Raw genomic sequence first — 22681 nt, 5'->3', positions numbered from 1 at the left:
GATTGAGACGACGCAGGCAAGAACAACCCCCTATCTCTTTCTGTGCACGTGAGCGCGTACAGAGCGTCTCTCAGCTGCTGAATCCAGCTGGGGTTTAACATTTACCCTCCCTCAGGTGGTGCGTTCCTCATCGCAAGGTTATCAGAGTATTCCAAAAACATCCCTTATTTAATCTGTATTTTTTCATGTAGTGTTTCACTACATTTTACACTGCTGTGACAAAGGAATTGCCCTTCTGGGGATCGATAAAGTTTATCTTATGTTATTTTACTAATACTCAGACCGATTTCTCTCAAATTTTAGAAAAATCCTTCTGTCAAAAAAATCAATTCCATTTTTAGGTTTTCAAATAGTTTTGTTTGTGTGCATTTTTACATCTGGCCTCCAGCGGCAGCGCTGAGGCTCCCGAACCAATGCAAAATGCCTTAATAAGCAGTTTTTTATTTAAAAGAATTTCCACGGACAGGCAGATGAATCCCGATTTATACTTTAACGACAAAAACCCATCACACTGGTGTTAAAAGACAGACAGACGAAAAAAATAAGAACGCAAAATGAAAAGGAAGAAACGGAAAACTGCTGACTTGCAGAGAAGCATGGGAGGACAACAATCATCCCTTCAGCCAGAAATGAGCAGCACATGTTCACACTGCGGCCAATTACGGCCGGCTGTTAACTCTTTCCTGGACAGAGGGGGGATTCAGCCGAGCCCCCGGCCGTTATCAGTCAGCATTTACCCTTCTCCCAAGTTTAAAGGGGCATTCAGATAGTTTTCGGGTCAAACTTATGACACACATATCCATCGATTCCCTGTTCATTCTTAGAAAACGCTTTTTTTGTTGTTTTTGCCAAGTTTCCAGGACATTTTTCCTGCTAACTGTCATTGCTTTTCTTATGCTTTATTCACGTTTGTGATTTTTTTTTTTTTTGTCTCATGGATGTTTAATGGTCTGCAGTGAAACAGAGATGCTACAATGGTTATTTTTCTGGTAGAAGATACACACATTTTTAAATGGGTGGCACTGGGGATTCTGGCAGATGTGAACAATTTTGAACTGTGCTTGTTTTAAAGGATTAAACCCCAGGAAAACCCTCACTATTTCTTTCCTTAGGTGAGATGTGGTTGACAGCTGACCAGTGTGCGCAAATACACACATTTAGTCTTTGTTCTCCTCATACAGTGAGCTGTGAGCTGCTTCTATGAGATATCAGCAACCACTGCAAGTTTGTAATTTTTTACATGTATATATATATATATATATATATATATATATATATATCATCATATGATGTACTCATCAAAGTGGACCCTTTTTCATGCAAGATAAAAAGTACAAATCATGCATGTTACATATTTTTGGAGGTTATGCCCCTCGCTGATTAACCAATGGCGACACGCTGGTGCAGTGGTTAGCAAGAAGGTCCCTGGTTCAGTTCCTCCAGGTTCTGCCATTTCCTTCCGAAGTCCAAAAGCATGCAGGAAGCTCACTGGAGACCTTAAATTGCCCAGATGTTTGAATGTTCGCATGTCTCCAAAAGTGCAGAAGTTGTGTAGATAACGACTGAATGACTAATTAACTAAAGGTGACGAAGTCTGTTCTTAAACATTTAATAGACTGAGTCAAATTAAAGGAGGAGACTGCCATCTTTAGGAGAAACCGTAAACCGGAGCAACATGAACACGTGAGCAGTGACAATAAAAACCGGTACGCAAAGGTGAGAGGTTTTTAATCAGTAAAAACGGGTGCAATATTTCACATGTAAACAGTTGCAGCATTTCATTCTTGATACCTGAATAGTTACATTGAAATAATAATTCTTAGCGTCCTGTAAAAAAAAAACAGAATCGGTCAAACAAAAACAATTGTGTCCCCTCTGGATTAAAAAAAAAAACAACTGAGAATTCCTGCTTATTTGATTCAAGTGCTGAGAGCAGAGCAGGGTGGGCACGGCAGCCAACCGAGTAGCCTCTTCCACCGGAAGGCCAGCAGATTCTTGCCGCAGGATCGGACATCGACCTCTGCGTGCTCACATGAGGACACCCACGCTGTCTTCCGACTGTCAGACCCAACCTTTCCTCGGGTTTCCCGCTCGGCCGCCCTGATGTAGCGCCAGCCACACGTTGCCGAGGCCTTTCGTTTCGTCTTTCTCGATTCTGACCTGTGTGCGCCTTCGTTCCTGCCGGGAGCGTTAAATAATCATCCCCTCTCCTTTCGGCTCCCTGAAACGTCCCTCCACCGCGGGGCCTGCTCCAAAAAACAGCTACGGTGCTGTCAGGCTCAGCACGCTGGACCTGTTTGAGTGTGGAATACTGAAACGTGGCCACGTTTGAAAAAAAAAAGAACCCGCTTTAAGACAATTAAAAGCCAAAGTGTTGAGTTCACCCGGCACAGCGACCCTGGAAACACCGTTTGGATGAATAATGTGTAGCGCGCTAACCATCTGCGCTAAGTCGTTTTTTCTTTTCACTTTGTCACATTTTTGTGATTTTAAATCCTGACATGGTACAGTTACTCCCACTACTTTTAGAATTTTTTTCATTTAGCATTTTAATTGAATGAATAATGAATTAAGTCAAATCAAACTTAGATGTTTCTCCTCTTTATTTCAAGAGGGAACAAAAAAAAAGGGCATCTTGACTCCGCAGAGATTTTGGCCAAAACGTTTGAAGCCAAATAGGCGATGCTAAAAAACTCACGTCAACAAACATCTTAGCACTTGAATTATCTTCAGTTAATGTCAACAACCCGTCTAGATTCACGTTAGCCGGCGAGAAAAAATTATGCAAAGTAACATACAAGGATGCAGAGGTTTAGATTTTCCATGTGTGGTGTCGTTTCAGTGACGCCCGTCTGGAAGCCCGTCTAGCTGAGAGCTAATCTAAGCCAAATAAATTGAAATCAGGAGTTCAAATATGAGTAGCGGTTAAACGGATGCAACTTGTTGCATGAAAATTCTTATATTTCTTATTAATTGGTTTGGATCCATTTAATTGATTCTAATGGGTTTTTGTTCTCCCATGAACTGAATTCCAGTGTAACGGCACAAAATTACATTTTCTTAAGTTTTTCCCTTTCAGTATAAAAAAAAAAAAAAAAAATCTTAATTTTTTGAGAAACAGCCGTGCCCTCGGGTGTCCTGGAGACGGCGCGATAAAACCATTTGACAGGTTCACCGGATCTAAATTAGGATTTCTGCCACCAGCCTGTTTGACCCCCTCAGTGCAAAGGTTGAGATGGATGAAAAAAATGCCGAGCATTTTATTTCAAAAGTGGACTCGCTACTCTGTTGTTTTGGTGCCTGACTTCCTGCCCTGAGTTGCTCCGTCTGCTTAGAGGACTGAGTCCGTATTGGCAACGAGGCGGCAGAGAGATGCTCCTTTGAGCCATGGGACCGTCTGTTCCCCTGGAAACAGATCATAGATTCCTCCTTCAGCCTCGCCTCGCTCTTCACGTAGCACAAGGACTCCTTCAGTTTCACCGCGTCTCGGCTTCATTCGGTCAGCCGCCTCCTCACCCGGACCCCCCGTCGCTCCTTCCTCCTCTCGAGATCCTCCGCGAGAAGACGTCGGGTCAGGAGGCCATGTGGCTTCTTTGTTCCGCCTCTTTCCTCTCCGCCTCTGCCTGCTCCTTGGCTTCCGTTCTGTCCTTCAGCGCCCTCAGCACGATCTTGAGCAGCGCGTTTTCGTTCAGCAGGTTCTCCGAGGCGTCCGCCAGTTCCTGCAGCCTTCTTACCGCCTCCCCGAGCTGCCGGCTCTTCTCGCGGTGCTGCTCCTCCAGGCTCCGCCGCTCGCGCTGCAGCTCGGCGTTCTGGGCCTCCAGGCTGCGAGCGCTGAATTTCAGCTGCCGGTTGTCGCGCCACAGCTGAGCCAGCTGCTGGGAGAGGTGCTCGCGGGCGCGATGCAGCGCCTGCACCTCCTGCTGGAGCGCCGCGAACTCCGCTCGGAAGACGATGCCGGCCCCCGTCCCGTCTGCGTCGCCGCCGCCGCCGCCACCGCGCGACATCATCGGCTTGTCCGTGTAATGAGGGGAGCCGGAGTGTTTTAGAATGAAGCGCAGTAGGTTGGGCAGCGTGATGGGGAGGTCGTCCGGAAACTTCACGCTGAGATGTTTTCTGTAAGGGGGGGGAGGGAAAAAAAAAAACCACAAACATCGTACCGATCGGTGATATGATCATCATTTCGGCAACTGTTCTCACCGATATCTGGGAAAGAAAAGGATGGCAGGGACGTGATCCACCATGAACTCCCACGGAAGGTCGTTGCGTGCAACATTCACCCTGCAGAGGAGGGGAAAAAAAACTTGACTCACGAGTGTATCAACTCAGTTTTCCGAGATACGAGCCGTCGCGCCGTTGATTTTTTTTATTATTTTTTTGTTGCCGAGATACTGAGAGCATCAATCGTGAGGAGGCTCATTTGCTGGGATTCGGTGCAGCGTATGGCAGGAACGTCAACGGACGAGTAATCGGAAATTATTCAAAGCCAGCCGGGGACGGTTTGATCATTTTAAAAAGAAGATTGGCATTCACTCCATCGCTAAATCAAGTTTCTGGATAAAGTGTAAAAGTTGCATTTAGCAACACATTTGTTGCATTAAGTGTGTAGCCAGTAAGTTACGCGACTGAGGAACAAAAACTCCCCCAACCTCCTCGTCCGATCTTCATGGTAAATACCGTATTTTCACGACCATAAGGCGCACCGTACTAAAAGGCGCAGTCTCAGTTATGTGTTTCATTACTCTATTTAACACACACATAAGGCACATCTGATTATAGGGCGCAGGTTTTATGTACAATCCACGCCCACACTTCCCCCTTTAACGTTCTCATGGTGTCCTCCACACGTCGAGGTTACAACAACACACACAAGGATACAAGTGTGTTATTTAAAAATAGAGCGGGAGCGAAACTGAGTTTGGTATTCACATTTTTTTACCGGTAATCGTCATCAATCGAACCCATGGAAGTCCTTATCCTCTGTTTCTAATTTGAACATCCGCGCTAAATCTCCATCAAACATGCCAGGTTCACTTTCTTCACCGTCAGAGTCACTTTCCGTGCCGCGCGGCTCCTCGGAAACGATGCCGGCTTTTGCGAAAGCTCGAACAACAGCGCTAGCAGACACGTTAGCCCGAGCATCTACAACCCGTTCGCAAATTGTGGCTTAACTCGCCTGGCGCTGCCTTCCACTCTTAGTGAAACCGTGGTCTCCATCGGTCATGTATCGCTTCCGGTTCACACCGATGTCCAGCGATCATTAATCGATTTTTTTAATCTTAAATTCTCTCGCGGCTGCTCGATTTCCATGTTCCTTTATAAGCGTGTCTCTTTGCCATTTTCAGGGTTGTAAAAACAATGATGTTCTGCGTAACGCACATACCCGTTCTTTTATATACAATCAACACCCACATTTTCCCCCTTTAATGTTCTCATGGAGTTGTCTACTATGTCCGTCTTACAACAACAACACACACAGGGCGCACTGCACTATAGGGCGCGTCGCACATTTTGAAGAAAATTTTACGTGCGCCTTATAGTCGTGAAAATACTGTACACTTCACAAAATCCGTTTTCTTTACGTTCTCTTTTGTATCGTACATTTTTCTTATTCAAACTCAGCCCGCACGGAATGGATTAATAGCGTTTCAATTCATCTCGACTTTAATTTGAAACACGAGCACATTGATACCAAGGTATCACTGCATGTTTCTGACAACTTCAAGCAGGATGTTACGAAACCGACGCGCCAAAGCTAATGAGGGCAAACGGCGAGACTTGGCGACCCCACCTGGCCACTGTGACGGAGCCGTTCCTCTGCAGCAAGCGGGCCAGCTGGATGACCACGTGGTTGAGAACGGAGCAGAATCCGCACCACTGGGTGTAGTAGAAGAGCAGCACGTCCTGGAGAGAAGGGGGAGCGGAGGTGAGGTCGCTGACTGACGAGATGATTTGCCGCGCATTTTCCAGGGCGCACGGTAGAACCGACAGTAGGAGGCGGCTTTTCTTCTCACCCTCTGAAGGTCCATGACGAAAGGCAGGAAAGACGAGGTGGTCAGCTCGGCCACGAGGGGCCGAGGAGGCGGCGGCTGGGGATCGTCGGGGGGGAGGGCTTCGCCTCGGCCTCCTCTCCCCTCCCGCTCCCCGACCAGGTGTCTCGGCAGGACGCTGTGAGGAGCACTGAAGTTCCTGATGAAGGCCTCTGACGGGAAACAGTCACACCGGCATTCAGCGCCGCGAGGAAGTCCGGCGCCTCGGCGGCGAGAGTAAGGAGAAGATTAATCCGGCGGTTTCACAGCGCGGCTCTCACCTAAAGACTCGGTTAGGGTGGCGGCGTGGCCGTGGTGGAGGACGTAGTGAACTTCGTCCCTCAGGTTCACGATGGCCGCAAACGGGCCGCCGCCGCCCCACGCCTCGCGGAGACGGGAACCGTTGTTGTGGTTCGCCGCCCCGAGCCTCACCGCCAGGGGCCAGTTCAGAGCCACGTCCAGCACGTAGAACCTGAGCGTCCTGTTGGTCTGACAGCGCAGCCCCGTCAGGCCGTCCCCGCCCCGCCGAGGGCCCGAGGACGCGGGGGGACCCGGAGCCCCCCTCGCGTCCGACACCTCTTTGGTTTGTGGCGCCGACTCGCCGAGCGGCACCCCCGCGCTCCCGCAGCAGGCGCTGTACTGACTCAACGGGCTGTAGCTGATGAGGAAGTTGCTACAGCCCGCCACGGCTGGTGTCTCCACGGAAACAGGCGCGGGTAGATAAGACCGGACCGCTTCCCCTCCCAGCGGCGAGTGGAAGGAGCAGCGGCCCGGGGAAGTGGCGGACGCCGGGCGGGCGGCGCTCAGGCAAACCTCGCACGCCGCCGTGCCGGACGTCGGCAGGAGCAGCGACTGGCAGCACAGCGAGCGCGAGCTGAGGCTCGGGTCCCGGGCGCCGGCGTCGCAGGAGTGATAGCGCACGGCGACGTCCGCCACCTGGAAAACACAGCAAAACAGACGACCGGCTCTTTTCCCGCTCCTCTTTTTTTCCCGACGTGCATCGTGTGATCGGTCCTCCGGGTTCGCTCACCTGCCGGAGGAGGGGACTGGGCTCCGAGCCCAGAGGATTGTGGGGCAGGAAGAGCAGCAGGGCCGGGCCCTTGGCCAGCTCGCGCTCCAGGAGCCGGGACTTGGTCCCCGGAGGCTGCAGCCAATGGAGGACGGTCTCCAGGTGCTCGAACACCCAGCTGCAGATGGCGTCCGAGGTGAAGTTGCGCTCGGCCCGGGGGAAAATCTAAAAGACGGCGGGTGAAGTGTCGATTCGTTCCCCTTTGTAACGTTTCGCAATTTCCGCAGACACACAGAATGCGGCCGCTCCCTCTTCTTCCCGCTTACCAAAGAGGCGTTAAATCTCCTGTGGAGGTAAACGGCCCCGTCCTGTTTCAAGGAGATGGCCTCGGCCACCTGTCTGTTGGTCACCACCCCGAAACGAACCACCCCGCGGAAATCTATGGCAGGTGAGGAGGAGGGGGAGAAAAATAAAAGACTGAAGTGACTTTTCCGAAAATTAAGACCCTAATTAGCAAAAAAACCAAAAAAACAAAACACTGCAAATTCACCTAGATTTCTCTGATTATAGCACAGTGTTGACGTTCCTTGCAAGCATCACCGTTTTTTTTTTTCACTACCTCAAAACCTACTTACCACTCTTATCGGTGCATTATTTATATTTATATTATATTCATGCATTCTCCAGGACACCTTACTCATTATTATTTCACTTTTACTAGCCACATTTCCTGCTGTTCTCTCTGCACAAGACATTTCTTTATGCGTTTTTTCATATTTTGTTTTATATTGTGCATAGTCTTGTATCTATATCCTTTATCTGCATATTCTGTTATTACTATTTGCACACTTTTTTACTGTAATGCTGCTGTGACAATTTGAATTTCCCCGTCGTGGGATCAAGAAAGTCTATCTTATCTTCTCTTAAAAAAAGGAAACCATAGAGTTTTTAACTTCATGCAAAAAGAAGTGTCACAGTTTGAAATAAAAAGAATAAATAAAAGGAGCCGCGGCTCGACATCATGTCAGAAATGCCCTCTCACCCCTCTTCAGGGCCTGCAGGGCCGACAACAGGTAGGTGACGTATCCTGGCGGCTGAGGAGACGAGTTGAACTGGAAGAAGCCCACCACTCGCGGCTGGAAAAACAGAAGACGGAAGATATTCCTCATCTGAGGTACGAACACACAACCCGCCGGAGAGAACCAAACATGGCGACGGCGCACCTCGTGGCAGGAGAGGAACTCCTCCAGCGTGGCCCTGGACGGGAGGTACGTCAGCGGGGTGATGACCCTCAGGATGAAGCTCTCCACATACGGAGCCACAAACGGACCCTTGTACTCAATGGGCCCGAACCTGCCGCCGCAAACACACACACACACACACACACACACACACGTCAGCCGATGAAGAATCTCCCACAGGGTAAAGACCTCCCCATACCTCACCTTTGGTAAAACAGATGTATCGTGGGATACTGGTAGAAGTGGTTCTGCCGCCGGCATTTTCCCTGACTCCACCAGCAATTCACCGCCACAAACTGCACCTGTGTGTGTGTGTGTGTGTGTGAGAGACAAATCTGAGCCCACGTGCATCTGAGAACGAGACGCCTGCTGTGTTTTGACAGTTCGCTGACCCCCCCCCCCCGTACCTGTTTGGCTAGCTTCTTAGCGACCAGCTGCACTTCCTGCCGGGCGGCCATGGAGTGAGCGCACCAGGGGGCGTAGAAGAAGATGAGCGACACCTCGGCGACGCTCCTGAGACGCTCCACCTGGGGAGGAGGTCGGTGTCACGGCCGCTTCGTTACTCTCCGGCCGACAGATTGCGCATCTCGATGATTTTTTTTTTTTTTCCTCCCCAAGCCTACAAGGATCCTCCGACGAACGCCTCGAGGGTCTGTTCGGTTCTCACCTGGTCAAGCTGGCCCATGTAGAGGTCGACTACCGGCGCCTCGGCGGAGAAGAAGCGCAGGGGGGGCCGGGCGGCTGCCACCACATTTTTGGCACGACTGGAAAAACAAAGATTGAACTGTAAGTCCGAATGACGCTGGCATCGGCTGTTTGAAGGCAGTCACCTCCTGGTGACTCTTCCAAAGCTGCGTGTTTACCTGGGAGTCTCAAATGACTGCTTTGTGACAACATCCGCTTTGTTAGATCAACCTGTTCGCGTTGGATTCGGGATCAGAACATCCAGCAGAACCTGGACACGTGTTTGCACGTGTTCAGGTGTGGAAAGTCAGTGCCACAGGTGAACATGTAGGAGTTGGGTCCATGTAACAAGTGACAACAAAACTTTTCTATGTATTTTTTGCTTTATTTTTGCTAGCTTATCACTTCTTCTTCAGGAAATCACTGAGGAATTAAGTGGCACTAAGCTGGTTTAACAAATTGATAATACTAACGAGTTAGAAAGTGCCCAGAAAACTCCCAAGGATCAAGATTTAAAGGAGTTCATCGTCAAAGTAATTCCCATCCTTTGGTTTTCCCCGCAGATGTGGAAGGAGTATTTCCCGGACACGGTGATGCTCCGGTTGTCCAACGGCGGCCGGGCGGCCGTGAAGGGGACCTCCGGGGAGCAACGCACAGGTACGCGGTGTGTCTCCGGTGCGTTAATCCGCTTGTCAGATCTCCGCAGATTATTAAAAAAAAAAAAAAAACGGGGGGAGGGGAAGCTACCGAAGAACCGTCGTCGTCGTACCTGCATGTGAACTTGACGGCCAGGACGAGCAGGACCCCGAGCACGATCGCCCCGCAGAGAAGATCCGGTCTCCGGGCCATCAGACACAGCACCTGCCGGAGAGACCGCCGCGCCCGGGGCAGCATTACAGCCCGTCGTCGGCCCCGCGTCCCATTTATACGCCCCGGATGCGGCTCGGCGCGTCCATTCGGCCGCCGGTTGGTGGGCCCACACACACGGCTTCGAAGGCGGACGGAGCCAGCCTGGATTGGACGCCGGCTCCGGCGCTGTGGAAGGTGTTCAAACACGGTCAGACCAACCTTTCTTCCCCACGTAGACTTTTCACTTCCGCAACAGTGACGTCAGGGAGCGTGTCGAAAAGGAAGTTGGCGGTCCGTGTTTTAAAAAAAAAAAAAAAAAAAAAGATACAAAATCGAATTAAACAAAAAATGATTATTTGGTTCAGAATATGTATTTCAATGAGTCCTATTAAAAAATAACTTTAATCTTTTTACATTGCAAGTCGGCTTTACGTTTCTGGGACTTCGTTGTACTTTGAGACGGTTCCTACCGTGCAGTTAGAACAGTTTTACCGTTAACCACTAGGTGGCGCCTCGTAATTCACATGATAGTAAACGGTTTATCTCCACGCAGTTTTAATATAGTTATATTTTTTCTACACAATTAACGGTTTTAATAAGGGAAAAGTATAGCAGAGGTTAAACATGTTTTTTTTCTTTAAATGTACTAAGGGAATGGCCTCACCCCTTGAATTTAATTTATCGCAGTTATTTTTATCTCTGATTTTCATGCACTTTCAACTTCACCCAATTTCCCACAGAGACATCCTTACATGCATTTCTTAGAGAAAGCAAGAACAGGTGGATTGGCGTTTTTGCACAGAAAAAAGTCACGACAATTTCAAGAAATAAGTATTTCCTTTAACTTTTGCCTTCATCGACTGCCTTTATCTGTTATTTCTGTTATACTATTACGACTACCATTATTAGTCGATTTTTTTAATGCAGTAGTGTGCTTTTGCAGCTACCGCCACAAGAGGTAGAGTTCAACCACCTGAACCGATGCAAACGGTGATATGACTCCCGTTACTGAGTCTGGATGACACAAACCAGGGCGGGAGTCCAGAGAGAACATCATGGCAGAGACAATGATCATTTAAAAAAACAACTTTATTCTTTTTTTACTTTTTCCTTGGCCATCTTATAATGTCGTAGAGCCACAGAACAAAAATCACAGTGTAGAACCTTTAAGTGCAAATGAAATATGTAAAAATAAAATTTCTTTGATAAGCCGTATCGACAAATGGATATAGTATACCGTAATAATACTGCATCGATTTCAGTATCATAAAAAAATGTACTGTGTGGTATTTGTTGGTGGGACAAGCAAACCAAACATGTTAAAAATAGTTCCTTTTTAAAAATTATACACGTTATGTTAAAAAAAGGTAAAGTTGTGTTACTTCAGTCAAAAGCCATGTTTCTCTGAAAGGAACTCAAAGCCCTGCAACAAACATTTGTCCGCTGGCTGATTGTTTCCTTTGAAATCAGAATAAATGCTTGACGGCTCCGCTGGGCTGCAGAATCATAAACTTCAACATTTGACACATTTTACCCCCCCCCCCCCCCCCCTTACCAAACCTCTGTAAAATGACAACTCTTGCATACAGCTTAACCAGGCAACCAGAAGTGTCTTTTGCGCAGAATATATTATTATATGCAGTTACAGTGGTAAATCTGATGCTTTTAAAGCAGCAGTGGATCAGATTGTGGAAGGCATGCCGTAAAGACCCTTTTTGCTCCATCTTCGGGTGGAAGGTGAGTTCAGATGCATAAGAAATAAAATGTCAGCCGTCACCGGGCTGCATCCCATTAGCGGCTGGGAAACTCTGGGTGGTTCTTTACGACCGCCGGCGTCAGCAAGGTAGCGTCTCCTTTGCTCAACCGCCCCGCAGGCCGTTATAGGCAATGTGGCTTGTGAATGCACTGTGATCGCAAAAAGCAACGCCCGCTGCAGCTGTCGCAGCCTTGTAAGACACTGTCCGCCCCCCAACCCTCGGGTTGATTTGTGTTCTTCCGCAACATCTCTGTGAGCTCCGCAAATAGCGACCAGCAGGAGGGCGCGCCCGGGAAGCCCGACGTACAGCAGCAGACACGGAAGAGTCATGTGAGGTTACCGCTGTGGAGTACCCTTCTTCTCGTCTGCTGCACTTCATTTGTTCACAGTTGTACTGCGTCAGCGTGGATGCTGACCTGGTGCAGGTCCTACAGCGCCTGCGTCTCCGGGTGCATGAGCTGCTGCACCACCAGGTCTATGTTGATGATGGGGCTGAAGTAGAGGGCCCAGTAGAAGAGGCAGTTGCACACAAACTGGGGCACAAAAGGCCACATGAGAGCGAAGGCAAACCCCTGAGACAACATCTTCCACAAGTGGTTCATCATCTTGCGTGGCAGCGTCCTGCAGAGGGGAGAGAAAGCAGCTTAGTGCACCTGCTGCTACATGAAGCGAACGAGTGTTCACCGCCAAGTTTTGTATTTCGAGAGTTGCTGAGAAATGTGGTCTCTCGTGACACTGAGGCCGTTCATACCTAAACGTTGGCTAAAACTGGAACAGACACCCAAACTCTTAGGCGCTTTGTCTTTCTGCCATTGTTCGCGGGTATGAAATGTGACGCTTTTGCTCGGCCAGATGAACTGGCTGCGTGAGCAGCGCCTGCTGTTTGAGCAAATTGTCCGGCTGAGGAAGAGTGGTCTCGGTCATGTGACACACTTCGTCCCGATAGAACTTTTACAACTGAACTTGGGCTGACCTTGTCCGGGAATGAAAGGAATGTGATTTGTTTATCTGATCAGATCTTTGGGTCTGTCAGTCTGTCACTCTGGAAAGAGTGGAGATTTGCTCATGCGTTGCTGCGGTGACTTTGTAACTCCACCCATTCTCAAAGAAAAGAAAAAAGAAAGGCAGTCTACCTGATCCTGGCTCTGGTCCAGAGTCTCCACAAGGCGCAGCCCTCCAGCACGGACAGGAGCATAGCGTTGACAATGATGAAGCGGGACGTCCAGTAATGGACGGACAGCCAATCCCAGGCAAACTCGGCGATCAGCTGGTAGGGAAGCAGGAGGTACTTGACCAGAAACTCCCCCCACTGTCGCCAGCTAGGTTCCAACTGTTAAATAATAACAATCCCCTGTAGTTCCACCTCAGTGTGACGACATCGTGTGACAGTGAAACGTGGATGTTTGCCTCTGATCACCTGGGCGTTGAGGAAGCTGCTGTGCTCCGGCCGCTTGACTTGAGTTGGACAGCAGGTATGCAGGAAGGGCAGGAAGGTTTCGGAATAGTCGAACAGGTACAAATAGAAGAGCGTGAGGCGCGGCGAGCGCTTCAGCGCGTACAGCAGGAACAGAGCCTTCCCAGAATTCACTGCCTGACAGGGGGTGAAGAAACACGGATGAGGTCACAGGTGAGGCCGGGGTGGAGTTTGGCGTGCTTTTCTGGCCGCGCGTCTCAACCCCTGAACGCTCACCTTGTATTCCCAGAGGTTCTGCGGAGGTTTGATCCCAAGGGCTCGAACTCGGTCCAGTTCGGCCAGAACGGCGCGGCGGTGGGCCGGGTTTTCGATGCCGTAGGGAGGCTTCAACAGCTCCTCCTCCCCCAGCATCAACAGCAGCCTGAGACAAAGACAAAGTGACAATTGAAATTTCAAATGCAAAAACATTCCCATGAGCATAAGGCGGTATCGTGTGTGTGTTCGTGATCCACGGACCTTCCATTGATGCTCTCCTGCAGGAAGGGCCCGCTGTAGTTCTCGGCCCACGGCCCCAGGTGCTCCAGCCAGGACGCAACCTCCTCCGGTGTCCAGCGGGACACGGGCTTCGTGTACAACAGGTCCTCCTGCTCAGCCGCCCCGCCGCTCCAGTGATACACCAGCACCACCACCTGAAATACGGCTGTCGGGTCAGACCCCCTCCAACACACTCCGGTAAATACACTGATTCATCCCAAAAGACAAAAAGAAATATCCTCATCATTCACAGGAAAAGCAGACCAGAACAATCAAACAAAAACCGTCATTATCGCTTGGAAGAAAATAACATTACGGTCTTTCCCGTTGAGTAAAACCAAACCTCAGAGGCATCACACACACAGACTTGTTTCAGACAAATCCGCCCACCTAAAAGACCCCCGGGTGACCTCCTTCACACACATACTGCAGAGTGTGAACACAGAGATATTGTTGCCGTCGTGCCTCCTGGGTTAAATTAAGCACGTTTTGGCTCGGTGCCGTGAGGAGGGCTGACGGGTATAAAATATGACATTAATGTGACTGTAAAGTCTTGAGCAGAAAATCCCTTTTAAAGTTGCTGATTGTTGCATAACTGATAACCAAAGATATGAATAAAAGCACAATTTCTGGGTTGCTGAGACTATCAGCACACAGCGGAGGGCGATGCTGGAGATAGACTTCATCCTGACCAGATTTCACCCTGCGGAAAAAATCCTTTGGATCAACCAGATCCTTTGTTTGCCGCTGATCATACCTCAGGGTCGCAGCCAGCTCACTTCCGACGAAGATGAAGGTCTCGTGACTGACTCTGGCGATAAGATGGGCCGGGAGGCGGAGACGATAACGTTTTCCATGTGCAGTCGCTGCACATTGCGAGCACATTGAATTATACCGATCACTTCATGAAAACATGCTCTGTCTGAGAATGTCTTTTGAATTTGCAGTGGCTGAAATGGCAGCGTGACAACATTCCTGCTTAAAAGCCACAGCTGAAAAACAAAAGTCTTTTCTGGCACTGCTTTTTGTTTTGATCCAAACAGACAGCATCCGGAGTCAGACTCTGTGCACAACTGTTTGTTTGTCCCACAGTCAGGACACCTCTGATTGGGTTACTGTCAGTCTTGACGTTCAGTGTCAGACAGTGAATCAATCCCATAATCCAAACCATTTGTAGTGTTATCTTGTGATTTGTCAGCTGCTAAGGTAACACTAGTGTTTTGGTGGCTGGACATGACGGACGAGCATCCGGCTAAGTACCTCAGACACCTTCATCCCCGCCCGCAACCCGCGTACAGTACTCACCGCCACACAGGAGAGTGCAGTGAGGACTCCAGAGAAGAAGAAGCCCGCTCCTCTGTGCTGGTTTGCCTTGGATCTGCCCAGATTGTCACCATACCTACCAACAAAGAGGAGATATTACAGCCTGGGGTCCGGCTTTGTGCCAGAATGGTGTGTGTCATTGCGCTGCTGACTACCTCTGGAATGCAAGCAAGCTCCTGGAGATCTCTGGGTTTGCCTGGATCTCTGCTCGCCGCCGCTGCACGACCTCGTTGAATAACTTGTCAGTCGTCTCTCTGGAAGTTGAAGGGTGAATGGATGAAAAGGAAAAAGGGACAACGAATGTCTTTGTCGGAGAACCGAGTCACACAAATGTTATTTAGTGCAGAATCTTAATCTTAAATTAGATGTTCCGAGTGTCTCCGAGTGTCTCTCGAGTGACGGAAGGTGTTCCTGATGTGGCCGACGATTGAAAGAGTCGTATTTTTCCTCGGGAACTTTGGTTGATGGCCACACTAAGCAGTCTTTCACAGCAGCTCAGTATGGGAGATAACTTGAATTTGAAACGCAGATACGGATCGTTTGCAATTCTGTCACAGTTAATTGTGGGACCAAGACTACATAATCACAGTTCCTTTTAGAAATCCCACTTTTTACTAGTAAGGTAAAACAATGCAGCCTATGTTAATGGGGGACACGCTGTGAACGCCTACCTCAGCAGAATGTTGATTTTCGGGAACCCTTCCCACCTCTCCCGGCACTCCGGACATTCATTCTTATGCGAGGACTCCCACCACAGAGCCAGACAATGGCGACAGAAGTTATGGCCGCAGGTCAAAGTGGTGGGGTTCACCAGGATATCGTAGCAACAATGGCAGGAGAATTCGTTCTCAGAGATCTTGGCCGTGGACGGCAGTGGTTGAGAAAGGTCCGTCCCAGTTTCTCCCATCTGGTGCAGCATGTCCACGTCTGCAGCGGTGGGGAGGGGAGAACCAAACAGATCAGTTTAAAACAATACACCACGAGAAACTACAAATACAATCCTCATTAGCTTTTCAAGCAATACTGTCATTTAGACATCGCAGTAGGGCAGGATCATAACCTGCTATCAATCAACTATGGTATCACAAAGAAAATAAAACTTGGCACAAGTCAATGAACAGAAATCACCTTTGAAAATCAGTACATCACTTATTACCTGAACCCTTCACCAAAATTTGACTGAATGTGGCGGAAATTGAACGAGTTTGTCTCTATGCTTCCTAATGTTTTGACAAATCAGCTGTAAACAAGTCTTATCTTATGGAATTTATATAGATTTGCAAAAGCAAACTGCCGACTAAAAAGATCTTGGCTTTTTTACATTTCTGTTTTTATAACTATACGACTGCCTTTCAGGTCCACTAAATCTGAGGGAAGGCAGACATCTCTACAGCTGAATGCGCCAACATCTAGCGAACCCGGTCAAAATCAGCTTTGGCAGATAAAACAGCATGACAGGCAAGAGAACCTTTTTTTTTGTTTTTGTTGTTTAATTTTTGTTTTGATTTATATGACGTGATCCTGCTGCTGTATATCTTCGGAGCATATGTTGCCTTTCAGACATTCCTCTTGGAAGAAAACCCATGTAAATAGTATTTTGAAAAGCATCCCTATCTCAAAATTCAAGAAGCTGGGATAAAGGTTATCAAGCTATCAAGCGACACTCTAACGGTGCATAAGTCATATTAGTTACAACTTAAGAGTTACTAGAAAAGACCAGTTATTAATGCGCTATGATACAGTCTGTTTTGAGTTAACAGGAGCTGCAGAAGAGGGGCAGGAAAGCACCAAGAACACGCACAGGATTACAATCGCCCTAACGTGTAATAAAGCATCTTTTGACAATCTATTATTATTATTAGCAAAGGCGTAAGTTGATGTCAGCCTAACACACAGACGTAATACAATTACAAATTGTTGCACGGTAGCAGTTGATTCGTCATGGCAACCCCTGAAGGGACAAGCCAAAGGGGAGTGAAGTACTGAATGCAACGACACAAACCAAGGGATCACAACGTTCTTTCACTGGGTCTTTCAGTTCTTATTTCTTACCAGTGCTGGATGATGTCGACCTGCTCTTTTCAGCAGTGGATCGCTGAAAGAGGGGTAGTTCAGGAGATTGGATTGAAAAGATAACTTAACACAAGTTCAAATAAAAACAATATCCCATCGCAAAGCTGATGCAAGCAAAGTCATGAGGCAGTTTTAGGTCGCAAGGGTTAGAGATCTACTAACACCAACACATTGGACCAGAGGTGGAAGTCGAGCTCGGCAGCCTAACTTGACCGGTGGCATTTTTTTAAAGGTTAAGTGGAAAAAAAAGGCTAGCGGCGGTGTTTGTCTTGCGAGCAGGTGACGAGCTCGACTGGCAACAACTCGCTGCTCCCCAACGAAGCAGATAATTATTCTTATTATTGTCGGTTGTTACCGGCCGTGAACTGCCCCTCCCCTTCCGCTGTTTGCTAGAAATCTGGTTGTAAGCTAACTAGCTAGCTAGCTAGCTAAGAAAGTGTGCTAGCTAGCTAAGAAAGTAAAGCTAATCGAGTAACCTTTGCGACGCAGCGGACGCTCGTCAACGTCTCGGTCTCAGCTCTCTCCGGAAACGACCGTGTGACGGGTGGCCGAGGGGGACAACTAAGACATCCTAAACCGGTCAACCGACTTGTGCGTTCCCGTCGGCGGACAAGTCAAAGCGAAGCCGGAGCGGTGGATGTCCCAGTTCGGGCAGCTGGAGCCACAGTTCTGCTTCGAGCATCGTCGTCGCCGTCGCCGCCGCACGCGCGCGCGTACACGCCCACGTGCGCATCTGCCCCGTCCCACGCGGCACGTCGTTCACCTGAGGGGAGGGGGCGGGGCTTCTGCTGCTTCCGCCGGGTCACGTGATTCAAAAGAAAAAAACTTTACCCCGCTGCAAAGTTCGGATACTGTATCTCGTGTTTATGCGGCAACGTGCTTAGCCGTTTGTCGATTATCGTGATCGATAAATAATTATAATGATGATGATTGTCACTCCTATATTGCCGTTTAGTTCCGGTTCTTTGTTTTTCACTCTTACTGTTCCTTTATGTTGTCCATTATTATTCCTGAAGTTGTTGTTGTTGTGGTTGCTGATGTCCGTTTATTCGTGGATGTCTTGCTATCTTCTGTCTCTCTATTTATATATATTTTACTCTTTTATTTTTTGACATGTTTTTTTACTGTTGCGCTGCTGCAACAAAAGAATTTCCCCTATGGGGATCAATAAAGTTTATCTTATCTTAATAATAATAATAATAATAATAATAATGATAATAATAATAATGATAATTGTCACTCCTATATTGCCGTTTAGTGCCGGCAGTTTTTTTTCCACCCTTACTGCTCCTTTATGTTGTCTATTATTATTCCTGAGGTTTTTGTTTTTGCTGCTGTCTGTTTATTCATGGACGTCTTGCTGTCTTCTGTCGTCTGTTTCTCTATTTATATTTATTTGACTTGTTTATTTTTTGATATTTTTTTTACTGTTATGCTGCTGCAACAAAGGAATTTCCCCGATGGGGATCAATAAAGTTAATCTTATCTTAATAACAATAATAATAATAATAATAATAATAATGATCTTTCTTTCGGCTGCTCCCCTCAGCGAATCAATGCCCTTCATCTAACCCCACTCTATTATTAATCTTCTCCTCCGTCTTTCTGTAGGCCTCCTGCCCCTGCTGTTTCAACCTCAGCATCATTCTACCCGTGCATTCACTGTCCCTCTTCATGTCCAAACCATCTCAGTCTGGCTTCTCTGATTTCTCTCCAAAACATCTAATGTCCTTTTGACGGACTTAATCCCGATCATATCTATCCTAGTCACTCTAAAAGAGAACCTCAACATTTTCATCTCTGCTACCTCCTGCTCTGCTTCCTGGCTTTTCCTCAATGTCACTGTCTCTAAACTGTGCATCAGTCATCTCTCCGCTGTCTTGTAGACCTTTTCTTTCATTCTGGCTGATACTCTTTTATCACCTGTGACACTTTTCTCCAGCTATTCCAACCTGCCTGGACTGCTAAGTCATCTAAGTAATATTAATAATTACATGTCTGTGGAGGTTCTCAGTCATCCAGGTCATGGTGAATTCTTGTTGAAATCATCTAGTCTTGGAAACTGGACTTGAATTTCTTCATTTGAAGATGTTTCACCCCTCATCCGAGGGGTTCTGTTCAGAACAGAAGAAGCCTATTACCAACAATAATTAGTAATAACAATAAGATATGTACGAGGGGGTGCAGAGGTTAAGCGATTCAGCCTTGCAACACGACGGATGGATAAAATAAGTGCATTTAATGCAATTAATAATCATATTAATAATAGTAATAATAAATGCTTCTCAAGCTAGTCACACTGAGTTGTTGTCATACCACCTCCGTCCAGCAGGTGGCAGCACTATCGCCTCTACGACGTCGTCGCCCAAATACCCACGAAGAAGAAGAAGACGCGGAAGTAGAGGTGGTGGAGCAGCCTAGCCTCGGTGCTAAGCTAGCGTTGACAGCTGGGATCTTCTCACTTCCCCCCCCCGCGTCGTAGCTCACCTCACTGTCCAGACCGGTTTTCTTATGAAACCCTCCGAGCCCGGCGACCACCTCGCACTATGTTTGAGGTAAACTAGACGCTCTGGTTAGCAGTCACGGAGCGGCTGTTTAGCTTGTCGCGGCTATTTTGATATAGCATAATTGTTACTGTTCATAAGCTAGCAAAGCGCCGAGCCGTTAACCGTGTAGCTTCAAGCCGCTACCAAAAGTACGTGTTTGGATGTGTATCCTCCGGTAAACCGTCAACACCCCTTTCTCTCTCTCAACTAAACAGTTGCTTTGACCAATATATATATATATATATATATATATATATATGTCAGTGTCATAGTTGCTTGCTGGTTAAGCTAGTTCGTCTGGTGAGCGGTAACTGGCGATTAATTGGTAAATGATGAAGTTTTCGTCCTCAGCGCCCAGGACTGCTTGTCAACAAAACAAAACAAAAATCCACACGTATAATGACAGCTTTGGTGAACACACACATATTTCTAAGTGTGTATTAGTTATTACATATTAAAATATAGCAATGTTTTGCAAACTATATTGTTGAATAGAGTCCGTATTTTAATAGATTGCCCCCATTCCATATATTGGTACCTGCCAACACAGTGACCCTAATAAATGTCATCATTTTTCTTTCTTATTGTTTATTGTTTTGTTTTCTTTTGAGAATAAAATGCCACCAGCCCCAAGTCCCTCCTGGATAAAATTCCACTATGACTTTCCTCTGACCGCTTCGGACCTGCTGCTGCAGAGAGGTCATTGAAATCTGGAGGCCCCGGGGCCGACCCGCTGCCAAAACACATGCAATGTTGAGAAAATAAACTCCGAAACAGGGTCGCAGTGACTGACCGTGCACACACACACACATCTATCATAACACACAGATGAAAGGAGGCTTTAAATATAGTTTCCCCTCATTGAATTTCCAGTACATTTAAACTGCTGGATAATAAATTGTCGCCCACTTCGTAGGTAAACCCTCTCCCTGGGCTCTGTGGTCTTTGCCCCGGAAGGCGTTGAGGTTCCCCGGATGAATATTCATGAAGACAAACACCTTTGTGATTGAAAGTGAGGCCGACGCTGTTTCATAAAACATTTCCGAGTGAATTTGTTTGGTCAACCACTGAGAAGAAACAACTTAAAACCGCAAATCAGCTGCCAATCGAATCACAGTTCAACCATAAAATGACAGTTGACATAAAATATCAAAATGCAGCCAGTTAGGGATTTTTTTTCACAAATTAATATCAGCTTCATCGAGCTAAACCAACTGAATCCCAGTATTTCCTGTAGTTTCAAGATACACTGCTTACCTTTTCAATTATTTGAAAAAATAAATATATATTTGTATTCTAAATATAAAAAAGTGCTGCATAAACATGCCTGGAAATAAGCACTCACATTTACTGACACCGTAAAAATTGTTAATAACTTCCAACGGTTTCCTGTTATCATTCAATAAAAATTGATAATCTAATAAATGGCCTATAATGTAATGAAACTTCTGAACCCTGAATTGATCCTGTTTTTTTAATTTCACAAGTGTTTTTTTTCTACATTATTATCTGGTTACTACAGTAATGAATTCATTGTGTTCAGGGTGACAAGGAATACCTCCAGGTTTCATGGACGACATGTATCGTTGATATTTCATCAGGTGTGGGTATTGATCAGTGTGCATGTGTGTGTTTGTGTTTACGCAACTCCATCGGTTCCACAGGATCCTGAACTCCACGATCCATTCTCACTGACTCTGAATGAAAACTACCATGACCAAAACTCACCGTGTCACGAGTCCAAAAAATCCCCAGCAAGCCCGGACTACTCGTGCGAGACCCCTGAGATCCAAGTCATCATCAAGGAGGAGGAAGAAGGCTGGACTGTGAGTGAAAATCGTGAGTGGAAAATGCAGTCCATACTCCGAATATCTGCATCAGCCTCACCAGATGAGACAAACGGCCACTTTGGGGTTTTCGTATTTCTGATTTCCCGTGTTCTGTTTGACCAGACGAGAACTTCTGCTCGGAGGGAGAGAGAGAGGACGATCCCACACTTGTCTGCCACCCTGACCTCCACCCATGTGGGAATGATAGCTCCGTCCCCTCTGGCGCAAAGACTCACCAAAGACACCCGGAGACGCGCTCCGAGGAACGGAGTTGCTCTACCAGCGGGGCGCAGCACGATCACCTGCTCACGGACTCTGAGGACAAGCCCGTGCTTTTCCGTGTCGGTGGAAAGAAGCCGGGAAGCTCCCCGGCTCGTCGGTGCAATAACGCCGGAGAGAAACGGCTCTCCTGCGCCAGACGTGAGACCGACCCCGATTGCAGGGGGAATGGGATGCTCTCCGAGGGAATCCGTACGGCCGAGGAGGGATACTCTCCTGACCTGCACTGCGATGGAGGAGAACGGACGTCTGTGCAGACAGAAGAGGAAGAAGATCCGACCAAAAGTGCAGCATCTCACAGCACAGTACGTGGAAACACTCGGTCTGCACTGGAGACGTATGAATGAGTGCATGACAAGCAGTGTAGATCATGAATGAATGAATGTTCATATCAATACAATACACAAAGTCCTCGGTTTACAATGTAAATACAACCAATGGGGTTTTTTGATTAACTCGCTATCTCCCATATATATATATTTAGACATGAATTAGTTGGCGAGCAGAGCAGATGAATACAGTATGTCGTCACGTGGCGCCATATGAAGAAGATGGCTTTGTTTACGTTCATCGATTGTACTTTTGTTTTCATTTGTGTTGCTTTTTGGGGAAGCTTTTTCTCCTCCATTATGGCTCTCAAGCATAAGCCAGCCTCCTTCAATGGCATTTCTGTCATATGGTGAAAATCGGGTGACGTCGCGCCCGTAGGAAGGAAACGTCGTAAACACGGGTTACCTTTTGTTATTACATTCCTATTTCATATCGAACCCGAACAACGAATTTGTGGAGCCACTGCTAATATTTGGTAGTCAATAAATTGTGACAAATAGAAGTAGCCGTATTAAGAACAGAGGAACCGTAAACAAAATGTTTAAGGATCAAAAATATGAGCACCCTCAAAATTTCCCCTGTACCGCATTATTGATAGTATGTTCATGACATTAACACCAACACAGCCGACGTGAACACACACACTGTTGAATAACCACAATAAACCTTAACTGTCACACAGGTGACAGTGTCACCAACCTGGGCAGTCCAAAGTCCTGAAAATATCAGAGCTAACATGAGTTACACCGGTTAAAAGCAGTAATGGGATCACTTTCAATGTGTCCACC

General features: G+C 47.4%; 3 protein-coding genes and 1 long non-coding RNA gene across 9 annotated transcripts in view; 2 read left to right on the top strand and 2 right to left on the bottom strand.

The window, feature by feature from the left end:
* Nucleotides 1-1711: 1711 nt before the first annotated feature.
* On the bottom strand, nucleotides 1712-10138 carry txndc11 (thioredoxin domain containing 11). 4 transcript variants are annotated; one of them, XM_086156424.1, is made up of 13 exons: nucleotides 9730-10138; nucleotides 8944-9040; nucleotides 8684-8803; nucleotides 8481-8578; nucleotides 8259-8388; nucleotides 8078-8171; nucleotides 7362-7474; nucleotides 7057-7260; nucleotides 6308-6962; nucleotides 6012-6199; nucleotides 5789-5901; nucleotides 4198-4278; nucleotides 1712-4113 (listed from the first exon to the last, which is right to left on the bottom strand). In XM_086156424.1, exons 1-13 carry the CDS (start codon nucleotides 9852-9854, stop codon nucleotides 3573-3575), a joined length of 2559 nt encoding a protein of 852 aa, XP_086012550.1. In that variant the 5' UTR covers nucleotides 9855-10138; the 3' UTR covers nucleotides 1712-3572. The 4 variants fall into 4 exon arrangements, with proteins under 4 accessions (XP_086012550.1, XP_086012552.1, XP_086012549.1 ...); XM_086156426.1 differs by lacking the exon at nucleotides 9730-10138 and adding an exon at nucleotides 9140-9683; XM_086156423.1 differs by having other exon boundaries at nucleotides 8078-8388; nucleotides 9730-9849.
* Nucleotides 8160-9006, top strand: LOC147228178 (uncharacterized). The gene is made up of 3 exons (XR_015106899.1): nucleotides 8160-8303; nucleotides 8660-8814; nucleotides 8895-9006. It is a non-coding gene; the product is annotated as an uncharacterized LOC147228178 (long non-coding RNA).
* A 744-nt stretch (nucleotides 10139-10882) lies between the features above and the next one.
* LOC147228176 (bifunctional apoptosis regulator-like) lies at nucleotides 10883-17695 on the bottom strand. Of its 3 annotated transcripts, XM_086156427.1 has the most exons (10): nucleotides 17386-17695; nucleotides 16889-16931; nucleotides 15508-15763; nucleotides 14992-15090; nucleotides 14819-14912; nucleotides 13496-13668; nucleotides 13256-13400; nucleotides 12983-13156; nucleotides 12699-12895; nucleotides 10883-12186 (listed from the first exon to the last, which is right to left on the bottom strand). In XM_086156427.1, the coding sequence occupies exons 3-10, from the start codon at nucleotides 15753-15755 to the stop codon at nucleotides 11994-11996; spliced, it is 1323 nt and encodes a 440-aa protein (XP_086012553.1). In that variant the 5' UTR covers nucleotides 15756-15763; nucleotides 16889-16931; nucleotides 17386-17695; the 3' UTR covers nucleotides 10883-11993. The 3 variants fall into 3 exon arrangements, with proteins under 3 accessions (XP_086012553.1, XP_086012555.1, XP_086012554.1); XM_086156429.1 differs by lacking the exon at nucleotides 16889-16931; XM_086156428.1 differs by lacking the exon at nucleotides 17386-17695 and having other exon boundaries at nucleotides 16889-17297.
* LOC147228174 (uncharacterized) overlaps nucleotides 13587-22681 on the top strand; it is a 30017-nt gene continuing 20922 nt past the window's right edge. Inside the window, exons 1-5 of the mRNA XM_086156116.1 lie at nucleotides 13587-13711; nucleotides 16193-16294; nucleotides 19242-19464; nucleotides 21120-21294; nucleotides 21408-21868. Coding sequence (XP_086012242.1) covers nucleotides 19456-19464; nucleotides 21120-21294; nucleotides 21408-21868 — 645 coding nt within the window. The 5' untranslated portion in view covers nucleotides 13587-13711; nucleotides 16193-16294; nucleotides 19242-19455. The remainder of the gene's footprint in view (nucleotides 13712-16192; nucleotides 16295-19241; nucleotides 19465-21119; nucleotides 21295-21407; nucleotides 21869-22681) is intronic.

The sequence above is a fragment of the Fistularia commersonii genome, chromosome 12 (assembly GCF_037954325.1).
Source record: "Fistularia commersonii isolate RoL2024-O1a breed Wild chromosome 12, RoL_Fcom_v1.0, whole genome shotgun sequence".
NCBI classification, from domain to species: Eukaryota; Metazoa; Chordata; class Actinopteri; order Syngnathiformes; family Fistulariidae; genus Fistularia; species Fistularia commersonii.
This window is presented reverse-complemented; position numbering and strand designations above follow the sequence as displayed.